This window comes from Macaca fascicularis, chromosome 12 (assembly GCF_037993035.2).
Source record: "Macaca fascicularis isolate 582-1 chromosome 12, T2T-MFA8v1.1".
Classification (NCBI taxonomy): domain Eukaryota; kingdom Metazoa; phylum Chordata; class Mammalia; order Primates; family Cercopithecidae; genus Macaca; species Macaca fascicularis.
This window is the reverse complement of record NC_088386.1, coordinates 23,084,598-23,102,641: the sequence shown is the minus strand read 5'-3', so window position 1 is coordinate 23,102,641 and position 18,044 is coordinate 23,084,598. Positions and strand designations below refer to the sequence as shown.

At 37.5% G+C, this 18,044-nt stretch overlaps 1 protein-coding gene across 3 annotated transcripts in view; it reads right to left on the bottom strand.

Annotated features, from left to right (window-relative positions):
• The window catches only part of THSD7B (thrombospondin type 1 domain containing 7B), a 907,474-nt gene that overhangs the window by 441,620 nt on the left and 447,810 nt on the right, over positions 1–18,044 (bottom strand). For all 3 annotated transcript variants that reach the window (XM_065525431.1, XM_074008583.1, XM_074008582.1), the window contains 2 exons: positions 9,768–9,959; positions 7,835–8,069 (listed from right to left, as the gene is read on the bottom strand). In XM_065525431.1, coding sequence (XP_065381503.1) covers positions 7,835–8,069; positions 9,768–9,959 — 427 coding nt within the window. The remainder of the gene's footprint in view (positions 1–7,834; positions 8,070–9,767; positions 9,960–18,044) is intronic.

The window sequence follows — 18,044 nt, the reverse complement described above, 5'->3', positions numbered from 1 at the left end:
TACATTTGGTTTTTAAATTGTTTCCCATAAGTTTCATATAAAGAACAGAGATGCAGTGTGTATAAAGTTTAATAGTGTGAGCTCTGTATCAGATAGCCAGTGCCGGGTTAAGTAGTCTGCCTACATTCTTTCAGTTACTCTTAACAGCAAGGACAAGCATTATAATCTTCATTTTCATATCATAAGCTGAGGTGTTGAAATGATAAGTAATGGACCCAAAGCTTCATGGAGACAAAGCACCTGAAAAAATTATGATTGAATAAACACCAGTCTGGCAAGTTTAAACAGATAATTAATAGACTTCCAGTAAGAGAGAACACAGGAAAATGGAAAAGATAAAATTGATGAGAAAATAATGGACTAAACTACTACAGAATTGAAAAAGGGATAATTCAGAGTGAAAAACCCAGGAAGTGTATACAAAATGACCAACATGCAAATACAGGGACTGTCCAAATTTCAAACACAAAGAAAGCGTTAAGAGGAGAAACTAGTAATCCCAATGCTTTGGGAGGCTGAGGCAGGAGTATTGCTTGAGGCCAGAAGTTCAACACTAGCCTGGGCAACAGAGCCAGACCCTGTGTCTACAAAAAATATAAAAAATATTAGCCGAGCATGGGGATACATGCCTGTAGTCCTAGCTACTTTGGAGGCTGAGACCAGAGGATCACTGAAGCCCAGGAGAGTTCAAGGCTGCAGTGAACTATGATCACACCCCTGCACTCCAGAGCCTGGCCAATAAAGACCCTATCTCTATAAAAGAAAGAGAGAGAGTGATAGAAGCAGGGAGGGAGGTAGGGAGGGAGGGCAGAACAGAAACTAATAACTGTTAGGGCAAAAAGGAAGAAAAATGGGTCATAAGGGCAACAAGGAAGAAAAATGGGTCATCTAAGAAGGGAGAGGAATCTGACTGACATCAGACCTCACCAACTTACATAATTATAAATCTGAAAGCATTTTCATAGTGTTAACATTTTAGAAACAATGCATAGGCAAAACACAGAAGAATAAATTTTGTTTTGGGATAACATGTTCCAAAACATCATTCTGGTCACAGAGAGTACAGGATGACAGCTAGAAAGAGGAGAGAGGATGAACACTGGATGTCCTCCTCCAACAAAGCAGGTGTTCAGAGAGTTGATCTAAACAGAAATGAAATAAGAAACAAAATCATTATGAACAAAATGTTTGTGTCCCTCCCAAAATCTGTATGTTGAAACCTAACCCCCAAAGTAAAAACATCAGGTGGTGAAGCCTTTGGGAGATAATTAGATCATGAGGTTAGAGCTCTCATGAATGGCATTAGTGTCCCTTATAAAAAGAGACACCAAGCTGGCTTCCTCTCTGTGTTCTCCACCATGTGAAGGTACAAGCAAGTGGCCGCCTGCAAACCAGGAAGAGGGCTTTCCCTGGAATTCAACCATGAGGTGACACTGGTCTCGGACTTTCAGCCTCCAAAACTGTCAGAAATAAACGTGTTTATTGTTTCAGCCTCCCAGTCTATGGTATTTTTTTTTTTATAGCAGCCCAAACTGACATTGACAAAGGTTCTAAGGAACTTGATCAAAAGTACTAATGTAATCAACCAACAGAATGCCAACATTCTGGGAGGAGTCAGGAGAGGAACTAGTGAAAATGAGCTGAAGTTGATTACTTTCATGGGAGCAAACCACGGAATGACAATTTTAAATTGATAAATGCAGAGCTGAAAAATATATAATTTAGAGTTAGGAGGTAAACACCAGAAAGGGAGAAGGGCCAGAGATATACACTTGAATTTGCTTGTATCCACATAAAGATATAGGGGAGGTAGATGAGGAATGAATAAAGTGGTTGTTGGTGACAGGGAAGGAGGAGGGAAGTGGGTGAATGAGAGCCGGGGTGGCATAAGGCTTCCAACTGTTCACCTTTTTATAGTTACAATTGGTGAACTATGTGTCTGTTTTCCCGATCAAAATTCAGAGAGAGACAGAAAAAAAATTCAGCAACTGTTAAAAAGTGGTGGTGCTATATAAATACATTTTCTGGCTTTGATAATGTACTATGGTTATGTAAGATGTTATAGCTGGGGGAAGCTGAGTGAAGGGTACATAGGATCTCTCTGTACAATTTTTGCAAGTCGCTGTGGATCTATAATTATTTAAAAGTGATTGTGTTAAGGAGGTAGGATACGAAGTAGAGGAGGAGGTGGTTAAGAACCTACTGCTTTCCACCATCAGTCCCTCTATTATTTTACTTACACAATAAAACATGTAATACTTTGATAAAAATTAACTAAAATTAAAAGATATATACTCAGAAAAAAAGGCTCATAAATTCATTCTTATTAGTGGCATTATTATTAACTATCTTTAAGACATACATACACACACAAGTCATCCATCAAATAGATTGATTCAATGAGCATAACAAGAGAAAGAAAGATGACTGTCATTATCAGGATATAGTGTTATTTAAACAAGCTACTCTGGTAAGGAAAATTTATATCATACTTTAGTCAAGATAAGAAAACACTAAAATCATTCCTAAGTCTCTTATTAATTTTTTAAGGTCTTCTAAAAATGAATTGAACTGCCATTTATTCTAACTCCTCTTCAACCTCTCCTGGTAGATAGCTGGGAATGAAAACACAACTTGAGCAATGCCGACTTCCTGTGCCCAGGAATCACAAGGGTTCCCACATGGACCCACCCAACCCTCAAACATTCATAAAACAGCCTGGAAATTTTTGTGGTGCAACACTTCAAACTTTCTATAGAGACTTGCTAATTATCTCAGGAACTTTACCCGCTTCAATTAGGAGTAAGAGTTAATTTCTTTTAGGGAACTGATATTGTCCATTTTATTGATCCTTTATTGGTGTCACTCACCATAAACACTCACTGAGTAATACTTGAACTCTCCGTGATATGGCCCTTTCTCTCTCAAGTCCAAAAGAAAGAGTATCATTCCCTCAAGAGCAAAGGTCAAGCTTAGGTTACAGTGCTACTACAGAAGACATGAACTGTGGGCTTTCCTGGAAATGAAAGTTATTTTTGGTTTGATAAGGGCCAAATATTTTCTTGCAACTGAAATTGTCTTTTTGTCACTTCCCCTGCCAATGAGGTTTACCTTTTCCTCAGGGATTCAACTTTCTCTTCCTATATATCTATACATTGTCTATCCTTTCATGCATCGTCACATTTCCAATTTCCATAAATTTTCTCATAGTACTCAAAAATAGTCTTTGGCTATTAGCAACCTAGGTGCACCCCAATTTCTTAAAACAGTAAAGTTGGTTTTCTGTATCACTGTATTGTCACTGACAGAGAAAACTTTTGGGCTGACTTTTGATTGTCACTGACTTTTGATAACTTTTGGGCTGCTGATGCTGTGTGTGTACATACATGCACATGCTGTACATACACTAATTTTGAGTGCCTTGATGGTAGAATTACATTTTATATCATGTCTTAAAAATCCCATATTATCCCATATTTAGCTCAGTGTAAATGTTTAGTAACAGTAAGTGAATGATTGAATAGTATTCTGTGCTATTGAAGCCTGAAGACAAATAAATCCCTGGGGAATATTAGGCTTATTTCTCCAGCTATTTCCTCAACAAAACTGAAGCCTTGAAACCCAGAGAAACAGACGGATTCACTTTTTAGTTAGTAAGCATATATGGCCCCTTGCCTTTTGTCAAAATTTAACTTCCCGTTTTCATGTAATACTCTGATTTTGGATTAGCAATGCTCTCCATAAAAGGGAATGAATTCCATTTCGATGAATACATTTTCCTGCACTTGCACTGGAATGTTCTATAACTCTTGTCTCTTGGCCTCATTGTAGGCTTCAGTTTTATTTATTTATTTATTTTTAAGACAGAGTTTCTCTCTTGTTGCCCAGGCCGGAGTGCAATGGCGTGCCATATCAGCTCACTGCAAGCTCCACCTCCCAGGTTCAAGCGATTCTCCTGCCTCAGCCTCCCAGGTAGCTGGGATTACAGGCATGTGCCACCACACCCAGCTAATTTTTGTATTTTTAGTAGAGATGGGGTTTCACCATGTTGGCCAGGCTGGTCTCAGGCTCCTGACCTCAGGTGATCCACCTGCCTCGGCCTCCCAAAGTGCTGGGATTACAAGTGTGAGCCACCGCGCCTGGCCAGCTTCAGCTTCTTATAAGCACTGTGCTGAAATACATCACATTGAGCTACAAAGACCTGCTGTTTTTTAGCTATGCCTCCAGGATTAGTCATCTGACCCAGGAACTGATGTATTCATCTCACTCAGCTAGATGGGGAAACCTGCCAAGCTTTTAAACATTAAATGTTTAAATGGAGCGATTTATTGCTATATCTCACAAAATGCCAGTTGTTTTCACATTAAAGGCAGAAAGCACCTTATCAGGAACTTTGAAAGGCTTTGAGTCATGTGTTTTCAATCTTTATTATCATTCTTTTTTGTACACTGCCACTGGGGAAAGAAAAGCATTGAATAGTAAAACAAAACCAAACACAACTTCAGGAAGATCCCAACAAGCTCTCACTCTGATTCAGTTGTGCCCAGGTAGCTCTCATTTTCTGATACGATCAGTTCTATTACTCGTACAATGGTAACAGTCTCACCTGTACAATTACATGGAAACCAAAACACTAACCCAGGGACACAAGAACTTGCGAGAAACTCTATGCCTCTCAGTGCAGTGGGCTTAGATATAACATTATTTTGATCCACATGTTCCATGGAGTCATGCTTCCTTCTCTTTTCTGAAGGCTACTTTTGTCCAGGGTATTTTCTTCTTCCTTTCCATTTCTCTATCCCCATCCCAAAGATTTCACATATGACAGGGGATCTTTTCCCACTGCAATGACTTTCATGTGAAAAAGAACAAAAGTATATTTCTGGAGGCATAGCAAAGGATACTTTAAATTGCTGATAACCTCCCTGGTGTTTCACCGGACACTAGGTATTATTTTCTTAGCTCAATTAATCTCATTAACCTCAAGAATTGTAATTAATTTCACTAAAGTCAATTCAGGATGCTCATGTTTAACAGGATTATTTGGAGACATACAGTAAGAATTAAAACTAGGTTGTTAAGTCTCCAGCCTCATTAACAGTACAGACAGTAATTAGCAATGTCTTTATATTTGTATGTGTATGTTAGGGAAAACATCTGTATAATTGATTTTTCTGTGCTGGTAAACCACAGCAAAACTGGAGATGATTTACTGTAATAATAATATTTCAGTCTCACTTATGTACATTTTATAACAAATGCATATTAGCTTTATGAATTATGTTTTAAACTACACACTTCTGTTCCTGTGATTTTTTTCTTAATCATCTTTAACATTTGAGTAAGCTGATGTGCTCAGAAACCTTCATAAAACTGTTATTTAAAGTAATAATGATGATGCAAGAAGAAATAGACGCTGATTTGAACATATAACTCAACTTTTTCTGTCCGAATAGCCCTTTAAAATATGATGATAATTCATGGAATAGGTATTAGTCTCAATTCTAACACCTCTTTGCTAAAAAACAAACAAGTTACATTCATGTCCAGTGAATTTTCGTGTCATGGTGGTTCAAAGATGAAAAGCTTTGTGGAAGGGAGATTGGGCTTCAGACATGCTAAAATTTTTCATCACTATAAAGAATAATAGTTTGCTGCATTTTATGTAGGGTTACTCCTACATCTAAGCCATGCTTATTTTTATTTTTACATTTATTCTAATCTTCCGTGCATCTTTTCTTAAGCAGTTGAAAATTTAGGTCATAAAAATAAACATTTTCTAGGCTTCAATTCTTCTCAGATAAAAGGAGTTCTCATGTCTGCATAACACCTTTATAAAGCTTACAGAACTTTACCATAACCTCATGACTTAGGTTATCACCTGAAGCAGGTGATACTGAATATTATTGTCCATATTTGTCTATAACTTCCATTGATTCATTGGTCCAATCAATCCATGTGGTGCTATGGCTACTAGGCAAGTTGAAAAATACAAGTGATACAAGTTGACATTTCCAAAATCACTGCTAGCAATGTAGAATTAGGTTCTGGAGCAAAAACAGTATTTATGAGCTAAAAAGAGCAGGTCATATGTACGACATGTTCACTACTTTTCATGACAGTCCTCTTTAACAAAATTTATCATGGGAGATTAAATGTTTTTCTTGAAGCAAAAGATAAACATCAGCTTCCCTTGATCTTCATATCCAATCCTTGGCAAACCTATCACTCCTCTACACATAGGTTTAGTTCATTCATAAATTCCAGAAATGTTTATACTAACTACCTGCCAGATGCTGTGCTAGACTGGGGTTGGCACAAGAAAGAACATCCAATCCTAGAACTCCGGGAGCCACATTTAGGAGAAGAGAAAGGTGAGACGTTCCAGTCTATGCTTCCCTTCATGTCAGAGTGTGAGTTGCAAATACATGACTCCATGTGTATTTGCAAAACCATCCGCTCATCAGATGCTCTAACACAAGCTCTGGGCAGTGTCTGGCCAGTCTGCACTCTATCCACCGTAAGCAGTTCATTTCCCATAACAGAGCTTGCGTGACTTTCCTTACACATGGCCAAAGTGGCTTCCATGACAGTGTGGATCAAGCCCAGAGCCCTTCACCGTGGTTCCCCGGATGAAATTATTCAGTGTTTCCATTGCTCATAAGAGAAACACAAATTAAATTGAACTAGGCAGGACACTGAATGTATTTTCATATTTTGCCATGGAGGGCAGGGTGTAGTCAGTAGGGACAGGACCACGGTTCAGTGCTGCCAGGATTTGTTCCAACTGCGTATCTGTTTCTTCCTGAGCATCAGAATGAATCTCTCCTTTTACTTTTTCCACAAGACCTGACCTTGTCTATGGCAACTCTCAGCTCATATGCTTAGAGTATCATGAACAGAAAAAAATAAGTTTCCTTCTACCAGCTTGAAAATCCCTGGGGAGGCACTCTGTGTTGCCTAGCTTATGACGCTAGACCAAAGCTGGCAGCAGCTCATCCTAGTGTCCCACACCCTGTGCCTGGAGTAGGGTCTCTGAATATGGCCACTAGGAATCTCTCCAGATAGACTAGTCACAAGTCTCTCTATAATGCATAGGGCCCTTCTGTTTTCTTCTTTATCAGCCTTCCCACAGGAACTTTAGGAAAATATACATCTCCTCATTTGATCTAGTGATAAAACTCCCACAGCCAGTTCTTTAGTCAATTACTTTTTTTCCTCCCATCATTTGCAGTTGTTCTTGATCTTTTTTGACATCTATATCCTAGTTTCCAAGCCCATATTTTCCTACTGTCTTTAAAACATTTTATATCTCCATGTACAGAGAGTATAACATGCATGAGATTGTAAGCCATCTGAGGGCATGGATTCGTTTAGTCTAATTAGAATGGCTGTAATATGGATGTATCTATTTAATGCAGGAAAGATCTGTGGAGTCTAAAGGAGAGTAAGACACAACCCTTTAATGCAAAGCACAGAACCTAGCTTTATGTTGACCTCATCTTTATGTGATTTGAGAAGAGTAAAAAATACTGAGGTCAGCTCTAGAAAATTTGTTTGATTATTCAAACACATTCAATGTTTGTAGACACTATTCATTTTTATCCATGTACTGATATATTAATACATATTATAAATGTGCCAATGATACATACCATAACTGTGTTTATCCTTGTTTGAGGCACATGTTTTAATCTTTAACAGTCAAACAGCAACAACAAACCCTCTCACTCTATCAGAGACCCAGAAATATCTATATCTTGATAAACACTTTCAACTAAAAATACTCAACATGAAATAATCAAATGCATTTTCAGTAACAGGCTAATAATACCTTTTGGTCATCACTTGTCCCACATGACTCTTGACACAGAAGACCCTCCGAGTCTGAATGCCTACACCACACGTGGCTTCTCCATTCCAGCCAATGGTTGCATTAAGGGCAGTTACCAATGTGTCCTCAGAACAAGGGCCCCAAGGTGATGTCTCCCAGTAAAGTTGCATACAGGAATGGTCGTTACACAAACGATGCTCTTGGAGAGCCTGACCAGGGGGACATGGCTTTCCACCTGCCAAAAATAAGAACAAAAGATAAGACATAGTTGTTGCTGTTGTTGCTGTTCTTGTTTTTGTTATTTCTGCTGTTTTTATGGTCTAGAGAAAGAGCTTTGCTGACATAGCCTTCCAAAGACGTGAGCCATTGTGCTCTTCTTTCCAATCTAAGAACAGGGATTTTTGTCCTGAGCAACAACTGAGGATAATATTGTGCGTTCTTTTTCACTAAATAACAAGCGGCAGTCCACATCAATTAGATTTTAAAATTAATTGACTCTATTGCCCACCACTGCAGCATGTATCTCTGAGATAAAATTCCAAAGAAATCTGCTTTTCAAAAAATATTTTTATGCTTCATGTATTAGTTAGAATAGTCTATGACTTTGAAGTGATATTATCTTGAACACACACACAAAACACACACACACACACACACACACACACACACACAGACACCCTTATGCAGCATGGTCTTCCTTTCCTATGAAAGGCGTTATTTTTCTAAGAGAACCATTTTAAGACACCTATCCTCTATCAAGCAGTGCATTTCACTGCAATTTGAGAAATCCAGAAATAACTGTTACAGTTTGGAGAAGAGAGCCCTCCTTAAACTCTGAAATAATACCTGACAATGTGCTATCCCCTGGCAGGAAGACCAGACACACATGCATCCATAGACTCTTGGATGAGTCAGACAATCCAATTTCATTATTGCCCTTTTCACAACATTTTTATTTCCATATAAAAAGTGGTATTTATCTAAAGCATTGATCTTTTCCTACTCTTCCACACTTTAATGGTTTATTCAGTGGGCCAAATGCCCAAGATTTGTGACCTTGGTTTTGTTATTCTTGATTTTTTTTCCCATTCACCCCTTCCAGAAATATAAAAGAAAAGAGCAGAAACCAACTTCACTTTAAGAATATGAAAATCTTCATTTATCTTGACCCTGGCCCCATTTCTCAGGATCAAAGAACAGAAACTTACTTAAAAAGTAGTTTCTCACAGCCAGTGGCCATGCTGTCCTGCTGTTCTAACTGAGCCATGGGCAGAAAAAGCCAAGGGAGGGCATGAAAGAAATGACGTGTGCTGGAGATAGAGACCATCACCGTAAATTACTGGAAGAGCTGCTCCTGTAATTTGTTCTGATGTCACCTGCTTATATTCTCATAGCACTTTTTAGCTTCATCAAAGCCATTTTCACAGTCTTCATGCTGTGCCCCCCTCCTGCAGAATGCTGGCATGACAGAACAGGATACCAGCATGCACGGATCAGGTAGTTTGCAGATGTTAGTCGCAGTTCCCAGTTGAGAAGCCATGTCTCCTGATTATTAATTTGAAGCTCTTTTTACTAAGCATAGTCTAATTATGTTCCCAACTGCACAAGCTATCTTCAGTTTGGATGTGTGTCAACCAAACTCTGCCTTCTTGTCTAAGAAGGGTATTGAAAAATAACATCCATCTGATTGCCATGGTCCATACACAGGTATGTGGTAAAGCAATTCATGTAAACGGGTGAACCCAGCATAGCTAAACTAGAGGATCAAAGCAAAAAGCATAGAGGGAAATGAAACGGTTAACTTGGATTCAGGGAATAGAGATATCATCTATGTGTGACTATTTCCTCCATATAAACTTCTCTATCACCAATGAGGAAAAATGATAATAATTGAGCTAATGCATCCAGAGTGAAAACATTTTCTGTTACTCACCTTCCCCAGCCAGTGCCAGGATAGTTCTTGACCTGGTCTGTTTCCCATCTGAGTTTTTATTTGAACAGGACTGGGAACAGGATGACCACTCCGTCCACTCGCTCACCACACAGTCCATTCGGCAGGGAATTTCACAAGCCTTCCTCTCAGGAGGAGGTGGTACTGGGCAAAGACTCCCTGATACCTCTTCCCCTACAATCAACAAGATCAAGACAGTTGGTGATTAATGCACAATCAAGGCCAGTCCAAGGAACAGTTAGGCTCACTGCTTTATCTATTACTTCAGTTTAAACTACCACAAAAAAAAATGAATCCAGAAATATCTGTTGAAGTTTGGAGAAGAGAGCCCCTCCTTAAACTCTGAAATAATACCTGACAATGTGCTATCCCCTGGCAGGAAGACCAGACATACACGCATCCATAGACTCTTGGATGAGTCAGACAATCCAATTTCATTAATTCCAAATGGCTGAAGACAGTTTCTTCAGCCATTCACAATCTTTACATCAGAAAAAACTGCCAGGAGATAATTTGGCATTTAGAAAGGTAGAGACTGCAGCAAAACTCCCATTTGTAATCCTTCATAGAGACAAAGTTGATTCTTTCAGAAACAATTGAGCCATGGATGGCTGAAGACTCATGTGGTAGATGTGTTACGGACAACCACATATAACAAGTATATGCTTTTCTTCAAAACGGAAGTCAGAGCCGTCCGTTCACCTGAAAACCACAATTTATGTTGAGCCTTCTAATCTACTAAATTAAAAGGAATTTTATAATTCTAGCTTTCTTTTGGGTACATTCACCTCCAAATATGCAACCTTATGCAAGATGATCACATAATGTCTCTTTTGTTCTCCTCTTTCATGGTGGTAAATTATCCAAAACTAACATGAAACTGGACCTGTGGCTAAAGTTATGTTAACAAGTTGACATAAAGTTGACAGCCAGTCTGAAGTTCTCCCTAATACATTTACTATTCCCCCTTGAATAATCTAATGCATTGCTAAACCAAAAATAACTATACTCAAAAATACTGCACAAACACACCAGTTGTCAAGGATCCTCAATTTTGCTATTGCCTCAGTGCCTTTCTATAAATACTATTTACAATCCTTTGATACCATATCATAGAACATGATTTTTCAGAAACTATAAAATAATGGAGTTTTATAATTAACAGATGTTAGGACTAAAGGGATAATTTCTAAGTAACGGAAAGATATCTCAATGACTACAATGGCTTCTTAAAACTCTCAGGTTATTTATTTGATATTATTAGAATTCAAATATTCCTCTTTTATAGATAATAACTCAACTCTTACTATTCCCCTCATTCATAGTCTCCTCATAAAAACAGAGGACACAAAGAATAGTGACATCATTTATTGTTTGAAATAACAACGTAAAATGTGAAATGGCAACTATACGAGAGAGGCAGTTTTGTTTGTATGACTTTATGGCTTTGAAATTCTCTTGTCATGATCTGGCTGAAACAAAAAAATAAATGAGAAGGGGACTAGTATTTATTGAAACATCTCCTTGTGCCAGGCACTGTGTTTTGCATATATCACTCAGGCTTTGCATATGTTATTGAGTCCTCACAAGAAACTCTGAATGGCAAGTGTGATCCATCTCATCTCATAGATGAGGGCTCAGAGCAGAGGCTCAGAGAGGAAACTTTGCTCATGCTTACACGGGCCTGAGCTGGGGAGCAAACCCGAACTCTCTGACTCTAAAACTTCTGCATCTCCCATTAACCATGCTGTGTCTAATTCCAAGGAGATGGATATTCTTTTTCTGAGGAAGTAAATAAAACAATCTGACAGTCAGCAAGACTGCCTGAAGGAGAAGATAGTGCACAGCTAATATCTGTATTCATATTTGTAAATGAGACCAGAATCATTGCCCTTGAGGTACAAATAAAGCTTTTCAAGCATATCATGAGAAGTAATAGAGGTTCTAGCAGATAATCAAGCTGAAAGACCAGTTCCAATAATTCTCTCTTCAGTCTCAATCTATTTCCAGGTTGAGTCCACACTGTGTGTAACACACACACATACACACATACAAACACACACACACACCCCCAATACAGCACTTTCCCAAGTATAGAAGCACGCAGTCCAAACAAAAGGCCCAACCTACATCTAATCAAAATTTAATTTCCATACTTGTGAATATTATTAACATAATCTATACACAAAATATTTTAAAGCTATGTCTTGCTATAAACATTTTGAGGAACAAGATATTTGTTTATGGGTTTTATGAATAAAAGTAAGGGGAAAGGTGGGGAATGTTGGGTTAAAAATAGTAACATTGGTTTCATTGCTGAAAAACTTCTCAGTGTTGAAAATGCCAATATATATTGTAAGTTTCCTAGAAGGGAAATGAGATGTAGTGCTTTTCATCTGTATTTGATCAGGGGCCATACTTTTTGAAGAGCATCTGTCTCTTTCTTTCAGAAATGGTACTTTTATGAGTATGCTTTGAGAAAACTCTACATTAAAGAATTATAAAACTGTCAACTACTATTTGATGAGTAAATACTATGTCTAAGACATATGATGGGATAAAAATAGATGGGTTGACTGTTACTTATCTTTCTAGAGCTCATGATTAATGATGAAGATGAGCTATTAACACATAAAAGTAAAACCAAGCCCAAAAGTAAATATCAAGTTGCAACTGTGTGATTCAAATGTAAAATATTTTAGTGATTCAGGGGATTGGCATGGTTCCCTCCAATAAGGGAAATAAAAGGGCTGAGAACTTGTGGCAAGGATGGACGGTATTTCAGGCGTTGGAAGGATCAGCAAAGGTTACGTAGGAAAATATGAGGTATCTGGAAGATAGTTAATACTGAAGGTGTGTCATGAAAAGAGAAAGCCTATCTTGGAGGAGTTATTTGACATCAAATTCCAACTGATCTAGACAGAAACATAAGTTTTATTATATTTCTGCCTTCCTTAAGTTCCCAGTTACTCAGGTTTCCCGTGACCCAAAATTTACCATCCTCCCTGTTATTACGTTTAGTGTTCTCAGTATTCACTTCAGGTGCTCAAATACTTTTTAAAATCTCAGACTTTTTATAAGCTGATACACCTATTTCCTCAGTGAACTTTAATGTCAATACTCCCACCAACACCAACCTTTTGATAGTTTGGCTATACAGGCTAATTCAGAAAAGTGAACAAATAGATCAGAACTTCAGGGAAGCCAAACTAATAGTCATAAGCATCCTGTAATTCCTGTGGGAGTTATTTTAAAAGAAATCTTGAAAAAACAAACAAACAAAAAAAAACTGCACAATGGTGTCTAAGCTGCAATGTGTCTAGCCAGACTCAATGAAGTGTATTAAGGTGAATTGTAGCTACCAACATTTACTCACTTAAGGACATCACTTAACATTTTTGAATATCAATTATTTCACTTGTAGGAATAAAATAATAACATTTACCTTTTAGAGCTATTCTAAGGATTAGGATTCATTTATTCAACATACATATCAAGGTATCTAACACATGGTGAGCTCTCAATATACGAGAACCTTAAAAAATGTCTTTGCAAAGACATATACCACACAAAAAAAAACAAATGGTCTTCATCTGAAATCTAGATATTTATGTCACAGTCATGGAAAGCACTTGCTTTACTATTCATATTTGTGTACAAATGACAATCAACAGTTTCACAGATTGGTTTACATAAAATATTTAAAACCTTATAATTATACGGATCCTTTTATTGACATGGTTGGCTAATCTAAACCATCTAAGAGCCAAAAATAAAGCACTTGAACCTAAATAACCTCATCTGCCCATATACATTGGTATAATTATCTTCCCATTGTGCAGAGAGAACCCATCTCAGAAGAGGAACATTTATGCTTTCCTGTTTTTATTTTCTTGGATCGATCAATGAGACCACGGAAATCTCAGGCAAGCATGGAAAATAAAGCCCCACATAGTTCAAAAGCTTAGCCATTAAAAGTGAATTTCACAAGCTCAGATAATCTAATGTCATAATAAAATGGAATGTATTTAAGAGGGAAATTGAATTCATCTTTCAAAAAGACTCTATACAATTATTCCCAGCACTCACCAGGCTCCCAGGGATCAATAACAGCAAACTCCCTGTTCTCTCCTCGTGGAATAGACTTATTTAAACCAGTTATGATTCTGGGAAAAAGGAACATGGTGCTGCTTTGACCGTATCACTTGGGATTTTGAAAAATAATTTAATGTGATGAAATTCACATAACATAAAATTAACTGTTTTAAAGTAAACATTTCAGTGGCATTTAGCACATTCACAATAGTTACAAAATATTTTAATCACTCAAAAGCAAAGCCCCATATGCATTGAGCAGTTTCTGTTACCTCTTCCCCGCAGCCCCTGGAAACTGCCAATTTACATTCTTTTTGTCTCTATGGATTTATTTATTCTGAATATTTTATATATGCTTGTGATGTTTTGCATCTGGCTTCTTTAAGCATAGTATTTTGGAGGCACATTCACCTTACAGCATGTTTCAGAACTTCATTCCATTTTATGAATGAACAATATTCCATTGTATGTATATACTGAAATGTGTTTATTCATCTGTTGATGGACATTTGGGCTGTTACCGTATTTTGGTTACTATGAATACTACTGCTATGAATATGCATGTGCATATACTTGTTTGAATACCTGTTTCTACTTATTTGGGATATACATCTAGGAGTGGAATTCTGGAGTCACATTTATCACTCAATTTTGCTGGCTGGTGATTCTGGGGGCTGTGGCATAGATATCCAGAGGAATAGGCCCTGGCTACAGTTCACACTACTCTTCTAATACCTGCACATTCTCAGCAGAATCAAAAGCACTTGGACACGACAAAGATTCCTAACATATAAATATACTCAAGATTACTTAAGAATGTTTCTTTTTTCAGTTCAAATTTATATATCAATTAAAAATAAAATATAAATAGCATGTATATTTTATAAAAATAAACAAACAGCATAGTCTATAATTCTTAGTTTCTGACCCAAGAGTACAGGTGCCCAAAGAGAGAAAGAAAAAATAAAGATATGAACAAAATAGAAAGACAAAGAAAATAAAAAAACCTAGAAAACCATGAATCCACAGTGTAATTTGAAAAGCAGACCAACACTTTGTTATGATACAAACTTCAAACTACCTTACTCGTCCAAAAATAATGCATACTGGGTACTTTATTGATATTTCCTCTTGTATGCTATTACACTATGGAAAATAACGAAACAGTTATCGAAAATACTCTACATGTCATAAAATTTTATGTCCTATTAAAATCTAAGAAAAGAATGCCAATAAACCTTGATTAAATGCTTGCCCACAGCTCAGTAAGATATCAACAGACAGTACGTAGCAAATTTAGTGGAACTCACATGCATTTAATTCCATTTTTAAAATCTAAATATTATGTCCTCAAAAGCAAGTAGCCCCTGGCCACTTCTGGATTGAGACCCTAACCAGCTAAGGAAATGTTTATACTCAGAACCATTAAAATATGGAACAAAAGCTAAGGGCAAAACAGAAGCTATTTACAATATCCTAATATTGCCAACAACACAATTAATGTCTCCTCTTGCTAGTTTCAGAATTGGAAGCATATTTGTCTATTTAGCTCACACATATAAGAAGATACATAAAGAAACTTGATGTCAAATATTATAGTAACAAAAACAACATCAACAACTGCAATAAAATAACAACAGCATCTGATATTTGGGAAAGCTGACAGTGGATTAAACTCTAGCTAACCACATCACATGCAGTATTTCACTGAATATTCATATTAATACCATTAGCTTGGCACTATTGTTACACCTGAGGCATGAAGAAGTTAAAAAACTTGCTCAAAGTTTTTTCCTTACACAGCCAGTGTCTGAGCTGGGTTTGGAAAGCAGATCTGCAGTATGTAATAAGCTCAGTTCTTATCCATTAGGGGTTGTGTTGCTTTCTGGTTCATATCTCACATGTATCTTTCTCTTTACATTACTTTTAGATAGTACCAAACCATGAATAAGGGACTCTACACAATTCATTATCAGCTCATCAGTAAATCTAGCATGGGGGGAGCAAGCCCAGAAGAGTGGGCACCTTGATTATTTTGGAACTGCATCATGGCATGGGGTGGAATTATACAATGCTTTTCAAACATAGAAAAGATAAGTAGATGAAAGAGAGTTCAGAATGAAGAGATGGGAGGAAGTGATAGAATACAAGGCCACATAAGTAAAGACTCAAGTAGGGAGATTCAGCAAAAACTGTACAATGAATGGTGAGCTAAATTACACAAACACAGGCAAAAAATATAATAATGATGTAAAGATGCTCACAAAGTGAAAAACAACGAAGTTCTAAGAGCTGATAGAAGTAAAGAAAGAGAACATAGAGCAAAGGCTAAAATGAACATGGGAGGAAAACCCAAAAGAGACATTAAAAAGAAAATACTTGAGATAAGAAATAATAGCAATAATAAACAATAAGAAACAGTATTTCCAAATAAACATGATTACAAAGGCCAGGAGTTAGCTAAAATGGCATCCGTGTGGCAGGTGAGCTGTTTGTTTCAGAAGCCTAACTGGGTAGGTATACAAAGTTCTTCAACATACAATAATACAACAATAGTAGCTAACAATTTGATCACCTAGGATGTACCCAGAAACATACTGTTATGTTCTACAAGTATTAGTTTATTTAACCCTCAAAGCATTAATATCAGTAAACACATGCATAGTACTTAATAGATGTCAGTTTCTGCTCCAAGTAAATCATCTATATTAATTCATCTAAATTTCACAATAGTCCTTTGTGGGAACTATCTTTATTAATACAGGCACTGTGTCTTGGGTAAGTTAAATATTCTGTGTAGAAACAAACACAAGTAAATGGTGGAGCTTGAATTTGGACATGGACAACCCAGTCAGAGTATGTTTCTTAATCATGATGCTCTACTGATACTCAAGCGTTCTATTCTCTCTCAGGACAATGTATGTACCTGGCTACAGAAGGATCAATCCAGTGGAAAGTCAGTGAAGTGTAAGTATGATCACACCTTTAGTACATGAATAGCGTACTATGTGTTACTCAAGGTGAGAGGAGATGCCAAAGAGCAGAAACAGACTCTATGATTTAGGAGCAAACTGCAGTTGCTCAAAAACAACAAATCAAGCAAAAATCTAACAAAACATCTTAGTGGTCGTGTTAGTTCATTCTCACACTGTTATAAAGAACTGCCTGGGTAATTTATAAAGGAAAGAGGTTAAATTGGCTCATGGTTCTACAGGCTGTACAGGAAGCATGGCTGGAGAGGCCTCAGGAAACTTACTTCATGGCAGAAGGGGGAGCAGTCACACCTTACAGGGCCGAGTTAGGAGGAAGTAGGGGTTGGGGGATACTGCACACTTTTAAACAAACAGATCACATGAGAACTCCCTGTCAAGAGAATAGCAAGGGGGATATCCGCCTCCATGTTCCAGTCACCTCACATCAGACCCCTCTTTCCAATATTCGAGATTACAGTTCAACATGAGAATTGGGTAGAGTTGGGTAGAGTCACAAATCCAAACCACATCAGTGCTGAAATGTTACATTGAGGCGGTCCAGTCACACATTCCAGGAGGAAGCAATCACTATTTTATATTTGTGTAAAGAGTTTGAAAATTACTATAACTAAAATGCAGGAAAAAACTTTGTTGTTGTTGTTGTTGTTGTTGTTCCTAAAAATAACGCCAACTTGTTGATAAACCTTTCAGCTTGGTAGTCAGGGTGGATGAGAACAGGGTAAGAAGGTATCCATTTAAAGTAACTTAGCACTGGATGGTAAAACTCCATGTTTCAGAGTTAACTCAATCTCAGGTTTTCAATGTTTCTCTTCTGTCTCTTTTCTCATTTTCTCCGGGCAGCAGTCAAGGGTCAGGGAAAAATGTATGTAACAATGTTGAACACTATTGTGTGAATTTTGTTGGTTCTCCAACTGAGTTACTGCCATCAAATTGGTCTTGGTGTATTATTACCTAGTCTTGAAAGTGCACCTGCAGCCACTGTGAATTTCTAGGGTCCATGACACGGTTTTCCTTTCTTCTGGTCCACATGCTTCACAGCCACCTACACCTGACTCCAAGCAAGTCCTAGTTTCCTGGAGTAGCCAACATTTCCACAGTCCACACAGGGGCATTCGGGAATTTCAGGACCATCCCCACATGATAAACAGGCCTCGGGGACCTGGTTTGGAGG